The sequence below is a fragment of the Perna viridis genome, chromosome 1 (genome assembly GCF_037379345.1).
Source record: "Perna viridis isolate PV_CMFRI_1.1 ecotype Kerala chromosome 1, ASM3737934v1, whole genome shotgun sequence".
NCBI lineage: Eukaryota > Metazoa > Mollusca > Bivalvia > Mytilida > Mytilidae > Perna > Perna viridis.
This window is the reverse complement of record NC_142445.1, coordinates 46,474,294-46,490,539: the sequence shown is the minus strand read 5'-3', so window position 1 is coordinate 46,490,539 and position 16,246 is coordinate 46,474,294. Positions and strand designations below refer to the sequence as shown.

At 31.3% G+C, this 16,246-nt stretch overlaps 1 protein-coding gene across 2 annotated transcripts in view; it reads left to right on the top strand.

The window, feature by feature from the left end:
• Positions 1–1,713: 1,713 nt before the first annotated feature.
• LOC148629034 (transcription cofactor vestigial-like protein 4) overlaps positions 1,714–16,246 on the top strand; it is a 30,131-nt gene continuing 15,598 nt past the window's right edge. The window contains exon 1 of one of the 2 annotated variants that reach the window (XM_088542777.1): positions 1,714–2,050. In XM_088542777.1, coding sequence (XP_088398903.1) covers positions 1,984–2,050 — 67 coding nt within the window. In that variant the 5' untranslated portion in view covers positions 1,714–1,983. Of the gene's footprint in view, positions 2,051–10,360; positions 10,877–16,246 lie in introns of those variants that run through there. The other variant, XM_088542768.1, reaches the window with a different exon arrangement.

Here is a 16,246-nt window from a genome sequence, read left to right as displayed (position 1 = left end):
ATGATTTGTAAGAGCTTATCCCTAACTCTAGGTTTACCTCCTTAATGTGATATTGAATTTAATGCATCTTCCATGCCTACAATATTTTTGTTCACATCTTAAACTCTTATCTATGGCCGGAAATTTTGTATTATACATTTACTCTGGGTATTTATCGTTAATGTAAATTACATGTGAAGAATCAGTGGTTATCAGTGGTGGATCCAGACTTAGGTCATTTGGTTGAGCTGACCAAATTTAAGATTTTTTAAAAACTTGTTTACTTTTCAATAAGGGTGGGGGAATAATTCGGGTTAGATGATCTTGATGTCGATTGGGGGCGTGAGGGTGTAGAAAATCAAGATTTCATGATAAAAAAACATACATTTTTTTCCATAAAATGGGGATGCGAACGTCCCCTCCGCCCCTTCTGAATCTGCCACTGCGTAATTCAAAAGTCGGTGAATGTTGGGAATTAAAATATACAAATCAAGTGCCCTACATCGACTATTCGAAAACTCAAAATGTCTCGAAAGGCAAACCTCCAAAAAGTTACTAAAATCAAAATGCTTGATTTGACGGTGATTGTTTTTTTTTTAATGACGTTGATTACCAATGCAGGCCTCTCACAGTCGATGTTAGTGGTAAGTAGAACCAACTGGTGTTGGTAGCGGAGTCCAGCCTCCGGGATACTTGACCGGTCAGAGTACATGTAAGTCCTACTAGCAGCTGGGCTGCTTTATCTGGTTCCCTGGTCAATAACATAAACGACCCTAGATCGATAGAAACTTGTGAAACGAAAATATTACCCGGGCTACAAGTTTACGCTTGTTGACGCTCTGGCTTATAACCCCAGACCCGACGTGGGTCCGAACGCGTTTCCCCCATTCTAATTGTTTGGGAGTAAGTCAACGTGTCGTGAGAGTGGGACATTTATCTTTTTATAAGGTACATGCACATGTATTTGAATCGAAACATGCGCTGAGGATATTAGTTGGGGAAGTGCATATGATGCGAAATAAATCGACTGAAACATATTTGAGCAGATCAAGGATTAATTTTATATATAACTCCTTGACCAGATATACACACATTATATTAGGTGTTAATTGGTTTCACCAATAGTTGTACGATAAGACTAAGTTATATCACACTTATAACTTAACTTTATGGTGATGATTATCATTTTAAGATACATGGAGTGGGGGAAGGGGGGCTTTAGCCTCCTTAGTTCCCCCGTAAATTCGCCACTAAAAGATATTTGGACTACACACGAATCTTGTGAAAACCAGGCGCGTAGCTGCTGTTTGGCAAAAAAGCTTTTGCCTGCACTTAATTTTGCCAATTTTTTTAAACATCCAGGAGAGGCATAAATGGTGCTCTAAAACGATATCTCCGCGGAGCTTCGGGGGGGGGGGCTTCGCCCCCTGGACCTGCTGGGGGCCTTAATCGGCCCCCAGACCCCCTGCCGTAATTTTGCCTACACTTCAATTTGGCCTCAGCTACGCGCCTGAAAACAAAGCTATACAACGAACCATAATACAGACACGTATAGCTATACTATATACCCTAGGTATATTATGGATCGACATGCATTTAAAAATTGAAAAAAACACTGAAGATGTAGAGCCGTTCAGTTTTTTTTACATATACCACCAATGCAATCTTGAATATCAAAAAGTGGCGGGAATTGAAGTCTTTGTGTAGGAAAATCACATGACTTGTTATTTGATCATGTGATCTAAATGGAATTTCAGTCATGCTGGCCTTTGAGACGCATTGGGGTCGCAAGGTTTCATCACAGCTGCCAATTTCTCTTGCAAACTTATTGTTATCAAACAGGACCGAATAATATTCCAACAGGAAGCATTGTCTTGTGAAAGTGTGAAGTTTTTTGCGTAGAATTAACATATTTCAATAATTTGAAGTTCCGGAGATATTGAAGTAGATATTGATTTTTTGTCTCAGAATCCGAAGTCAAATGTAGGCACGACGGAGTTAGAAATGATGGAGACGCCTCTGGATGTGTTATCTCGGGCTGCCTCTATGGTAGAAACAAGCGAAGCAAGAGGTTGGTAAAAGTGGTTGTTATGATTGTCGTTCTCCACGTTGGTCGTGGTAGGATCATGTTGGGAAATTATTTATCTTTACAGAATTTTTAATATGTTTGTTTATTTCTCGAGACGATGTTAATCCTATTACATTTATTAAGAAACAAAGAAATTTGTCATACATTTCTTTGTTTGACAATGTTTTACTAATCTTGATCCCAACAACAAGTAGATCGCCTTTTGTTGAAAGAAATTCCTTAAATTCCATAGGTCGTGTTTGTTAAACCGTAAAAAGTATATGCTTATTTCATTTAAGGAGAACGAAAATAGTAATATTTAAGTTAAGTTAAGAAAAAAATTGCTTAACATCATGATTTAGACTACAAAATTTGTCTTTTTTCCTTCAATATTTTAATGGTATGCATGGAATTTAGGCCAGGTGGAAGGTGTTTTAAATTCCCACCAACAGATGGCACAACTACTCCATTTAATGCAAACTTTCTATAAAAATCAATTTATTTATGAGTAATCGTACAAAAATGAAATAAAAAAGTTAAATACCGTGTCAATGCATTGAACTATTTGAAGAAAAGCGATAATTTTCCTCGCATGGAATTCACTTTTTTGTTACCTTGTAATACACTGTCTAGTTACTGCAGTGTTTTATACAAATTGTCTAATATTCACATAGTAAAATTGATTATCAATGTATGTAAAACTTTGTAGTAAAGAAGAAGACTGTATTGTTAATTATAGGAATTTCTTGTGAAATAATAGTTTGAATACATATATTAGTATTTTAAATAGCCAAAAATATTTATCTGATAAAAATGATTACAGAAATTCTTCAAATTTCTAAACATGTATGCCATTGTTATTATAAATATGTGTACATGTACTTGTGTGTGAAAGTTTTAGATGGGACTGTTTTTTTTTGTCACTGGTACCTGTTAAAGTGCAAACACTAACATTTATGTAAATTTATCTGTTCAGCTGGTGTATTCATTGTTTTAGGATTATTTTCAACTTTGCCTTGTAATTTTGGTTTTCTCCACTGAGTACATGTGCATTTGTACCTGCATAACACAGTTATTAAGGCATTTCTAAAAAAACAGTTGCAAAAGTTAAAAGTTTGGGGAAATAAATAAAAAAGAACCCATACACATATATGATGATGCAGTGTTATTTTCTAGAATATTTTGAAACCTAGAAAATTGCAGAAGCATGGTTTTTCATGGGTTCTATAATAATATCCTCCAAGGTAGCACCAGGGTAAGAAAAAAATGTGTATTGTTCAATATATTTTGTAATACTGTGTTAAACCATCTTGTGTATTAGTACAGGAAGGTTTGAGCACAAGGAGAGACAGGTTAGCCTGGTTTTGTCAGTTAGTGGTACATGTGCATAAACACATACTCTGACCAGTAAGATAGAACATAAAATTATCTGTAACCACATTATATTTTGTACAGTGGCCATATTCCAAGTCAGTAGTACACTGTAGATGATGTTGGGAACAGAAATCACTAACATGACATGAAAATAACCAAAATATATTTATGGATTTGTTTTCCTTGTACACGCACAATGTACAATTATGTACATTTACATATGTATTACATTTGTATGTATTTTTCAACTAACTTACAATTGTTTTTAAGTTGGATCACTACATTTTGAGCATTTAACCAATTATATTTATTAGATTAAGGACTTCCTTCCTACAAAGAAGTAGATTTAGTTCATATAAGTTAGATAAACCCTTCCTTTACATTTATACTTATCATCTCTGTTATATCTCAGTCTTGTTACTTGTTGTCCTCTACTTTTACTTAAGATAATAAAATCAAAGATACATGTAGATACATGTAGATATGTTATGGACAAGTCACCAGAGGTTTACATTTAAAGATTATCAGTTTGTTTTGTTTTGTAGCAGATTTCCTAAAACTTACCGACTCAGTATATTTAATGATGAAGGACACTACATGAAGACTTAAACTTACCGGTACATTTACATGTACATGTACATGTATTACTAAATGTAGTACACTAGAGAAAAGTCTATGTACGGTATTTTTAAGTCCTCTCCTTAATTTGGCCTGATATTGCCAACATTATGATTGGTTTTACATGTAATGCCTTTCTTTTTGTACATGTATATCATTTGTTTTCATTTAGAAGAAAGCTCTATTTTTCTAATTTATTTTTAATTGGATTTCTAACATTGTAAATTTTGGACTTAAAAGTTCAAGTGGTTCAGGACAGCTAGTAATTTGTTTATATCTAAATATTTAGAGCAAATGAAAAAGTTAACTAAGTTTTATTTACATGTACAATGAATATGGTTCAACATGTATATATAAATGTACATGTATTTAAGGTTCTATGTGTAAATGTACAATTCTGTACATGATCATAATACCTAAGTTATGCCATTAATTGTATATTTTAGTGGAGTCTGAGTTGCTCATTTGCTTTTGTTACTTTGTATGTATGATTTTAGTTACTTTATGTTCTTTGTTGTGTATGTCTGTTTTCCATGTCAGGTCTTTGTCCCTGGATTACATTCTTTTGATTACCGCTATAACCGTGGTTCCCTTGATTACTCTTTGAATTCTTTACATCACCAGAGAGCATGTATTGTCTTGTTTTGGAGTTTTCATTCCCCAATTTCACATTTTATGGGTTAAGGCATTTGTAGACATATGGATTGCAGGAGCTCATTACATGTTGCATACATGTGTAACACTCGCATAAAATGTTCATGGTCTTGTCAAGTTACATGTATAGAATTTGAAAAAAAGGAAACATTGTATAAATTTGACTATTCACTTATGTTAAAACTGAAATGCTGTAAGCAGCATGCCAATTTGGAGAGATTAAAAAAAAATATCTTTCAACCAGGACACAAACAAATACTGATGAAAATATGTGTTTTTCTTTAACTGCATTTTTACTTATGAAACCATTTTCCGTGTACATCGATTACAAGTATTAAGTACAATATAATATATGTACAAATACTCACTACTACCTCTTACGTTACATGTACAAATGTACATGTAGGTAATTTCTCATTTATTTGGTAAGGCAGACAAAATTATTAGAGAGTATGGCCATACTTGGTAATTAGTCTGATTTATTAGAATCATATTGTTTTTTACATCATTTTATTCTTTATTGCATACTGTACTAAAGATAAGAACAATATGTTGTAAGGTGTGTCCCTACTGTGTAACATATTGTCCAATTTATTATTTTTGCCATTTACAATGGAATTATCAACTATTTCTTCCCCTTGATTCAGAATCTGGTGAATTTTTCAATTTTAATTGATTTGATTTAACATGTGGTTGCCCAGCACTTTATCATAGATTCTGATCCGTTTGATATTTCTATACAAGATGTATTATGATGTATGATATGTCATTCACACTTCACAGAATAACTTGAAAAAAGCTGTCACCAATGTTTTAATCTTGCTGTAGTAAGTCAACAATTTAAGACTTGAACTGCTGACAACAATATAAACTATTACTAGTTACTGTCAAAAATTAGGAATTACATGTCTTATTTTAATGCATACCAATTCATTTTTACTTCTTAGTCCAGTTTATTCCAGTTGTTCTTTGATTGACCTAGAATGAATGCTGGACATAATTATTTTAATGAATGTCAATAGATTACAGATGACAATGTATCATAGTACCATTGCTACCTGATTTATGCCTGGCATGTTGATTTCTTGGTTGTTGATATTATACATTAGATTCACAATAACATCTGAATTATTTCTCACATTTTTCTTCACTCCTAATTGAGAAGATGGAATCCCAATCATTTGTTTAATGTTTGTTTTTTTATTGGCAAGACTAAACAAGAAAACGAATAAACAGTCTATTTGCCTGATTATCGTGAAGTGTTATATTTGGTTATTCATTGAAGTGATTACAGACATTTAATATCTATTGACAAGAACTGTGGAATTCAGAAAATTTTGATCACTTCTCCAGTATTGGATTTTTCTCTATTTTCTGATAAATTATTTATGAACTAAATAGTTTCTTACATTTTATGTTCATTGTAAGCTGTTTGAAGATTACTTAAAAATTCTTTCAGATATTTTAAATGATAAAGGTGTTTCTTGAATGAATTTGTGTGGTATATGTTAGAACAGATGGTATCAGTTTGACGTCCTCATCTTCTCTAACATTTACTGCGGCAGAGATTTGTTGTTTTATATTGGTTTTAATATCTACTTTCCAGTTTAACATAAGGTGGAACAATATTCAGAAGTACCAAAAACGTCTATTTTTTGGTTTTCAATTAATTTGTCATTCTTGTTGTTTTTTTGTTCTTTTTTTTCAATGTAGTTTGTTAAGATGTCAGAGGTGCAGAAATTGAGTAAGCATTGAAATGGCTTTTGTCCAAGACAGCATAAAACTGAGAAATCTTCCAGAATGAACTTCAATTCAAACCACCTTTTATAAAATGTAAATAAAGTACTTTATGATTATACTTATTTAGGCAATTGTCCCAAAGACTAAGTCATACATGAAATGTATGATATCAATCAATCAATCAATCAAAAGTAGCAGTAAGAAGGAAATTAACAATACACCATGAATGAAGATTACATACCTCTACTTTTACATAAGATAATAAAATCAAAGATACATGTAGGTATGTTATGGACAAGAAAACTGATGTATTCAACGGGTCATAGTTTTCCTTTCCTCATTTGTCTACCCCGGACTTGACTTTTTATGAGCAACTCAGCGGGTGTTTCTAGATAAGCAGAGGACGCTTACCCTACTGGTGCACCTGGTCCACGCTCCCAGTTTTTAGTGGAGTCCGAGTTGCTCATTTACTTTTGTTACTTTGTATGTATGATTTTAGTTACTTTATGTTCTTTGTTGTGAATGTCTGTTTTCCATGTCTGGTCTTTGTCCCTGGATTACATTCTTTTGATTACCGCTATAACCTTGGTTCCCTTGATTACTCTATCCCTCATTTTATATGAGAATAAAATCTTCATGTTCTTTCTTTACAGTAAACCAACTTACTTTTGGGTGCAGATTATTTTTGCTAATTTCATGAGTAAGAAATATGCACACATAAAATTAATTTGCCTCAAATTATTCTTGTATTGTTGAAAACTTGTAAGAAAATATTCTTTACAAAATGAAATAGCAGAGAATTAAATGGACATCATGAAACATGAAAAAAAAGTATTCTTGAATAAAGTTGGCTTATAGCATTTTTTGACACTGTATCTATGGAAAAGTAAGTTAAAAAAGTGTCTATAATTCTCTTGAATTTGATCCTGTTTTAATCATTCATATTTACATGTTCATGATGTTTCATGCTATTCTTAAAATTACCAAATGACATTTAAAAAGGATCATGCTTTTCAAGATAGTATTTTACACTCTCAATATTAATAAGATTTTAAACCACAACATTGTTCCAATTTTTCAGAAATTCATGAATTACATTATAATTGAGAGGGTAGTATAGCGTCACTGTCAGACTGAGATTCCCCTCAATCTTACTTACTCTTTATGCACTCTCAGTCAAGTAATATTTACTTTTATTAAATCTTGTTGGGAATTTTTAGAAAAAGGCATTTGTTTATAATTATTATTGTGTGATTTGATGGCAAAAAATGACTGTTTAGATTTAATTAATTGAAAGAGATTAATAATTTTAGTTCTAGAATTATCTTTCAAATTAAGTTTGTCATTGTTTTAACCAGTTGCTATGGTAGATGATAAAAGTTACATGCCTGCTGCTCATGAACAATATTGATAATTGAGGAGATTTTCATCATGGCTAGTTTGAGCCAGACTGAACTTAACGGTAAAGATAGTTTTGTGGTGTAAACTGGATAAATTGTGTTCAGCTTGAAATGTGGATTAGGTATGAAAAATTGTTTTAAGGCAAAAGCTCAAATTGTGTTGATAAAATTATCAACCTTGGAAATGGACAATTTTGTATATATTTTAACTGATCTGTAAACACAGTTGATTGAATGGCAGTAAGAAATGACATTTAAAATAAAATTGAGTTGTCTCCCATTGAACACAGGCTTTGTGCTGTAAGGGAGACAACAACGTGTTCATTTTCATGGATTTTTGTTATTCTCTATGGATAGATAGGCATCAAAATAGTTATGTTAGTAAAATTTTATCATTTCAAACAATCAAAGGAATTCCATCTTAGCATTTGAACGATAACTGTAGACTGTGGTATTTGTTAATATTAATAAAGAATACATTGAACTTGTGTAAATACCAATAAAGTGATATGAATTGTTACATTACATGCTTCAATATGAGTTCAAAAACCTGCTATCTGATGAATAAGTAAAGCAAATAATGAAAAATATTCTGCTGGTTTGTAATGTACATATATATTTTGAAGCTAACATAATCAACTTAAATACAATTTAATATTCTTTGTTGTCTATGTCTGATTACCAATCTAAGAAAATTATGTGACAAACAAAATAAAATAAAATAAAAAAAATGTTGGTAATCACTTTTGTTACCTGTTTACTTTTCATGCCGTTAAATAGAAACCCATCCTCACAATATTGCTGAGACTAATTATTCATTAGATATATTAAAGCGAGGTACTGTTAACTTAATTTTCATTATTGTAAGAAAGTTTACTAAAATATATAAGAGTTGATTTCACAGAAAATTGGATAGGAAATGAGTTGCCAATTGTAATGAAATAGCTGTATATTTTAAGACTCATGTTACATGTGCATTTTTTTTGTAGCTGTGGTCTTTTCATGTAAAAGTGTTTAACTTGTAAGATCAATAAGTGGTACTGTGTTACTAGGGATAACTAAATGTTCTGCAAAGCCTTAAACAAACTATGTGTTTATTGTAACATGTAATGCTTAAAATACCTTACTAAATGGGGTCAGTCAGGTTCCCAGAAACATAGAACTTTTTTAGGCCTATTGTCATGAATATTGTCTCTGCAAAGGAATAAAGCAAATTCCTAATGTTCCTTTGGCTTAAACATTATGAAATCATGGTTGTAGAATTCTCATTTACGATTACTTACAACAAGTACAAAAGTTTATTTGTTAGTTATGCATATCATTTTTTTCTCTTCACTTTTATCCAAAATGACTAATTTACAATAATATTCTGTATAGCAGTCTGTCAAAAAGAAACGCCATAATTAATTCCGCAAAATATTAACTCTGGGCGTTAATTGCCAAATTTTACACCCACAATACGGTATGCATTCAATAAATTCTTAAATTACTGTTCAATTCTTTTTAGACTTTGAATTATGTAAAGATAAATTAATCTGATATGTTCAGTAGTGGTGTATATTTATTTAAATGAGGTAGATCTTCTATCATTCCTCAATAGTGTTGTGTTAGTTTTACTGAGATCATTCTTCAATAGGCTCAGTTGTAAAGGTCTTCTATCATACTTCTTGTGCATGTTGTTATTAATCTTGATGATATATTATTTCATGCAACAGATACTATAAAGATTATCTTAAAATACTTTGTCTTATGCATTTGCATTAATCAATGACCTGGTTTATACATGTACATGTACTTGATCACATAGTAATTTCCAGTGAGTAATACTGCAACATACTGTTTATATCGTTGGGGTCAAAGCGGTCGTTTCTCCAGCTGTATGAAAAAAACATTAGTAGTCATTCTGGTACAGTATTAAGACATTTTCAGATAGAGAGACTCTAGGAATACCTCCAGACAGGAAGCTTAGTAGATAGGAAAGTCTACTGCAGTAAAACCTGTCTTAACTGAATCCTGAATAAACTAATGACCTGTCCAAACCAAACTTCTTCTAAATTCCCTTTATATCAATTTCAATACATTTTGAACCTGCATAAACCAAACACTTTCCTAAATTGAATAATTCTCCCATAAAGATTTGGTATAGACTGGTTTCACTATATAATCTTGACATGTTTCCATTAAAAACTGATAAGTTGCAGAAAAAATATTTAATAATAGAGAGAAGTTGAAATTCGGTTAATTATAAGGTTGTATTTTCCCTGTTAAGATAATGCATGAGCTAAGGAAGTCATTAATAACTTTAAATGTAACTAAAAACGATGTATTTCTCTTACATGTTTTATGTCAAATTAACTTTTAACACTGTAATACTGACTGTTTACAAATAAGAATAATGTTCACTCATCCTTATCAATTTATGAAAGAACTTTTGATCCAATGAGGTGAACAGATCAGAGAGGTTCAAAGGTTATAGTTGAAAGTTGAACCAATCAGCTGTAGGTGTTTGCTAAGTGCCTTCTCACGCACACAATACTGTATGTATACTTTAGATATAGTGGCCTCGTACCTGTCCCAATTCACCTGAGCCGAGATGAATCATACTGGCTAACACTCAAATAACCATTTTAAAACTTTAAAAGTTAGTTTAAAAACTTGAAGGAAAAGATTCAATTTATTATACAGGCATTTAAATAGGCGAAAAAGCTGGATTCACAAAAATGTTCAGAGTGTGAAACTTGTATGATAAGATGTTTCAGTAAAATGTCAGTGCTTGGAGAATCTCATTTAGGATTTAGTGAATTTAGAAGTGGACTATTTTCTAGTGCTGGGGCTAATTTACCATACAGTACTGGACTTAGTTACAACAATCTAGGGGCACCATCTTTCCCCTCTGTGCCACTGTGGAGACCTACACCATCACTACCTGTGCCTCAGTATTGCTTGGACATTAGATGCCCATGTAATTTATCTCGCAATTTAGGGACTAATGTTTTAGATTATGTGCCATCGTTCTTACCCCCTTGGTATTTAAAATTAGCAGGTAAGAAATGGATTTCTTTGTGAATTTTTTTTTTGCTTTTTTTGTTTTTTTTTGCTGTATGAGCTTTTTAAGAGGGTGTCCATGGAAGACCCAGGCAGTGGGTGGGACATGCTAAATTTAGTTTTTTAAAATATCTTTTTCCATTTGAGATTTCTGCATAATGAATGTTGTTTTGAAATTTACTGAAATGGTAAGAATGAAATAAATTACATGCATAGAAAGCCCTAGAAAAATTTAAGATAAAGGGAAATAACTCTTTGATCTGTTCATTATTTAGTTGATTTGTTAGGGAATTGAACATATAATCTGAGTCATCCACTGTTGATACAGAAGAAAAAACCCTGTTCATCCTGTCAACTTAATGAATTTATTATTACATTGGGACAAAAAAAATTAGTTGGATAAAATTTACCATGTGCTTCCCATATCTCAGGATCTACCTGGTTTCAACATGGGCAGCCTCTTGAATACATATTATTCTGATCTAAGTCCTTTATTTTGGATCAAACCGTACATAGTTTCACTAATTGAACCATTCGAGCTTGCAGTACAAAAAATTAACTTTCTTTCAGTAGCTAATAATGAAAATATGTAATCTATTATTGTGACATTTTATCATTATTTAGTCTAGCATGCAAGAAATACAGCTGCTGTATACTGTATCTTTGGAGATCAATAAAAATTACTTTGATATGGAGCTCATGAACACCCACCCACCCACCTTGCAAATGCTTATTTTCTAAATTGCATAATTTGTTCTGAATGCCAGTGATCTATACCAATGATCCCTCTGCAGGTCTATAATAATGCATTCATTTTCTAAGTGTTTGAAATTTTGCATGTGTATTTTGGGGTTTTTGCTTTCAACCACTTACTCTTTCTGAAGGTTATGATAATATAAATAGCATTTGAAAAATATATAATGGATGTAAAAATTATTAAGGGAAATTTCTGATGTTAATTACGAACAGTGCCATACTTAATGCACTTTGATTGTAACTTAATAAATCCTTCCATGGTTGCAACAAGCTCAATTAATTTCTTTTTTTAATTCAATTAATCTGTTTAAAAAAAAATAAGTTTAAAGTTTGAACACTTGGAAATATATGCATGTTTAATTGTATCATTCTTACATAATTTTATTGGAGTTTTCCAAGCTTTTTGATTTAATTACCAAAATGTTTCATGCCTTTTGCACCAAATATAATGTTACGATATGTAGGATTTCCTGTTTAAAAAAAAATGTATGACAAATGATTTGATTAAATCAAAATTCATAAGAGATTATTCTTTCAAGACGAAAGGTCAGTGTAAAAGTTAAATGTCTGTCAGAGACTAAGGCAGTGTTCCAAAGGGAATTTTCTTGGATTTGCCGATAACTATTGAGATTTTAATATGCAAACCATGCAGAAATGTTCAATTAGAAATATGATGAGTTTACTATCTATTTGAATGAAATATGACAATATATGGATTAAAAAGGTATAATTTGAATTTTATTTTTGATGAAAGAAAACTGCTGCATACTGTTTATCTTAATTTAGAATCTTGCCTCATCTGTAGTATGACTTTGAGTCATTTTATTTTGTGGTTAAAATCTTGTACTTTTACTACCAGCAATGTGTACTTTATGTTTCAATTGATAATTGTGCTTAAGGTGGTATTTCTACAAAGGTTTTTACCGTTTGACCCCATTGAAAATGATCAAAAACGGCAATTTTTGTCGCTGGGTTGAGTAGAACAGGTTGCTATTGTCCTAATAGTTTAAGATTTAAAGCTGTCAACTTGAGTTTTGGTGCTCTCTCAATGTTCATCAAAGGAAAGATGTCAGGCCTTGTTACTGTATTTGTTTTAAACATGCATTTTAAATGTCGATACTCTTGTAGGTTGAAACTAAGAAGGGAAATCCTAATGAATAATGGTCTCCAATTTTGACTGGTGCAATAGTGAATTTCCTGTTACTTAATGATCAAGTAATAGGAAAAGAAAGTGGATGTTGCTATGATTAAGTGTAATATTTTTAACAAAGGTGAAACAAAGATAGGAGGTTGTAGTTCTCATTGAGTGTCTGTGTTAGACAATGCTTTAGGTCATCAGTATATGTCAGGTATAATTGACCATATATAGCAGGTAGACCTAATTACCTGTAGTCATGTTAGTTTGTAGGAGGAAATATTTCTACCACCAATCAATTTGTCATTGAAATATTTCATTCCATCAATCCTTTGGTCTGTCATAAATTGTTCAGAAAATTAGACATTGTATAGAGTGATTTTGTTCTAATAATGATGACTGTATAGTTTGGATTCTATTTAATGGAATGGACCATATTCTTAAGGGATTGTCTGACACTTGTTTGATACTTGTCTGACAGGATAGAACAAGTTTTTTTTTCTTTTTAGGTTTAGACTATGTGCTAATCACTTTGATATGTTGTACTTCGGGTCAAATGACAAGCTTACTGGTACATGTATTGGCAGTTTTTTGATGCAAGGTCTCTTGCAATAAAAGAAAATGTAAAAGGGTGTGATTTGTTAGAATATTATATAGATCAAGTTCTGGTTTAGTATTAATACTGGTAAAACACAAACAACATCTCCCTCTGTGACTGCATCAGTTAATTGTGAAGTTTGTTGTTTAGTCTACTAGCTCTCTGATGTAAGAGACAGCAAAAACTGAACATCCATATTTCATTGACTGAATTACCTGTACTATGTAAAGATTTTCCTTCTATCAAGCCACATAACTGCATGTATGCAGTATTATGCTAATGCACATGTATGTTAAAGATGTATTGTTTGTTCTAATATTGTACCTGGTCTGTACTTACCATTTTTCCACATCATTGGCTTTGATACATATCTTATTTACATGATGTTTATATTTATTTCCATTTTTCTATACAAATTTATTTATTCATGAATTAATAAAATTCTAAATTTGATAAAGTATCAGATAAAACACATTAAAATTTGAGCTTAGATTTTAATCATAAAGAAAGCTATAAACTTACAACATTTTGTAAATTTTTTTTGGTATGAAAATGAAAATAGATGAAATTATATTAATGTTATTTTCCAAATTATATGAGCATTTATACAACAAAGATAGTATTCCCTTTTTCAAAACGAAGATATATTGGTCTGTTTTATTTTTTTTTTAATGAATAACTTTATCTTTTAGTTGTTTTCAAGGGATAAATTTGGAAGATATTACTTGTTTAAGTTAAAGGTTGTAAACAGTGATACTGTTCATTTCTTTTGAAAAATAGAATTAAAATTAGCAGGATAAAAATGCTCTTGCAGCCTTGGTTTTGAAATTTATTTAAGCTTTGGCTTGAAAATTTTCTTTGGTCCATGCCCTTGCATTTCACACGTATATATCTGTTATTGCAGCTTCTTATTGTTAATGCCTATTTCTAAGCCTTATAGTGAACAAGAGCTCTTTTAAAATATTCATTTATAGTCCAGTTATTTTGATAACCTGATTTCATGATGACTTAGAGAGCCTTAAGCGCAGTTTTGTTCTGTTGACACTTAGTTGAGAAGTCATTTCTCTAAACTATTGTATCTTAACATCTCAAATTGAAATCCAAATGACCCCATGCCAGACAAATACAAATTTCAATACTTTATTTAAATTTTAAAGTAATTGCCATGTTCACACTGCTTTATCTTGTGCATCATAAGGGAAAATCCTTCTATGATTACCGCCTGGTTGTTCCAAACAACCAAATGTACACAACCCCACTCATCAAATACTCATTGTTACTGTCCACAATAAAGTTGCTAGCCGACCATTTTATTTTCCCCACAATGAAGGTTTTGTATGTTTAAGTTCTGTGAAAGGACCCTTTTCACAAATTTGATGTTTATTTGTGTGACAGGTCACCCTACTTCTATTTGTATTAAAATTTTAAGTTTAAAGTGGGTTTAAATTCATTCATCATTCAGAAGTCGATCGTGGGACGCTGACGATGGTTAAAATACTGCGTATTTTCTTTCATTGATACTTTACTTACCTGCGTAAATACTAGTGTCAGATTTTTACAATTGATTTTCGTAACCAGTGGAGCGGAATTCCCAAAGACTTCATTGTATTTTTTTTTGGTTAATGCATTCAAAGTATATTCTGATTTCAATGAAGAAAATAAACATATTAGATGACAGAAAATATATGTGTCTACGTTACATTAAAACTTACACCATTGAAGGAAAATGAAAAGAAATATCTTCATAGTATATAATATTTATGATGAGTTATTACTTTCCACTTGAAATTTATTGTACAATGAGTGCTAGTTACACTGGCTATCTGATATTAGTTTATTTCAAGCTGGAAAAGTTTTTAAAGACTTAGGATTTTTTATAAGATAAAAGGCATTTATAAAAATTTTTAAATACTTCAACATATTACAGACATTTTTGTTCCAATTTTCTTTGGAAATTAAATGTTCAAGACAATATTTCTATGAAGCCAGTAGTCTTTGGATGACCTTCAGTACTATTCTTGGCCGTGTTCATGTGTCTTATATTGGTCTTATAGTTAATCAATGATCTTATAAGTTATGTGATCAGAACCTATTGTGCAGTCTTTGCTGATTATAGCCTTTGTATAATTTCATGGTGATAACCATCAAACCATGTCTTGGAATAGCTGTCCATACTATTTCTGTAGCCCTGAACATCTTTTATGATCATTTATAAGTGTTGTTGGTGGAAGGAACAGACTGTGTGGTCCTTCATTGCATGTCTACCATGAACACATGTAACATAGCCTTTCACAGGATTAGACTGTATAATGGTCTTAGAGGATAAAATGATTAGGTCTTTCAGACATATTTAATAAAAGAATCAATAATAGTGCTTGTTCAGTGCATTAGAATGAAATTAACTCCTCCTCTTCAAGTAAAACAAATGTGTAATTGAATTTTGTAATACATTTATAAACAAATATGAGTTAAAAAGTTAATTTGATTTCTCTTTTAGTGTAAACATTATTCTAATCTGATGTTCATTGAAAAATAAATCAATTTCCTCAGTAAAACATTACATTGTAAATTAAAGATTGACTTTGTCTTCCCAGGTGTGTGTTTTTATTATATAACTAATGTTGACTTTGTACACCTTGTCTTGTCAAATTAACTACATGTACCCTACAGCTGATGAACAAAACTATTGCAAGTTTTGAACTTAAAGTTTTGTACAATCTTCATAGTTTTAGTTCTCAATAATTTATTTGATCATTTCTATACAAACTTCATTTGATATGTTTTAATTGAGAAACATGTGGAAACATGTTTAGCACTTTGTGCATATAAATTCATGAAAATACCTATACTCATTTTTTCATAACCAAACGGAAAGTATG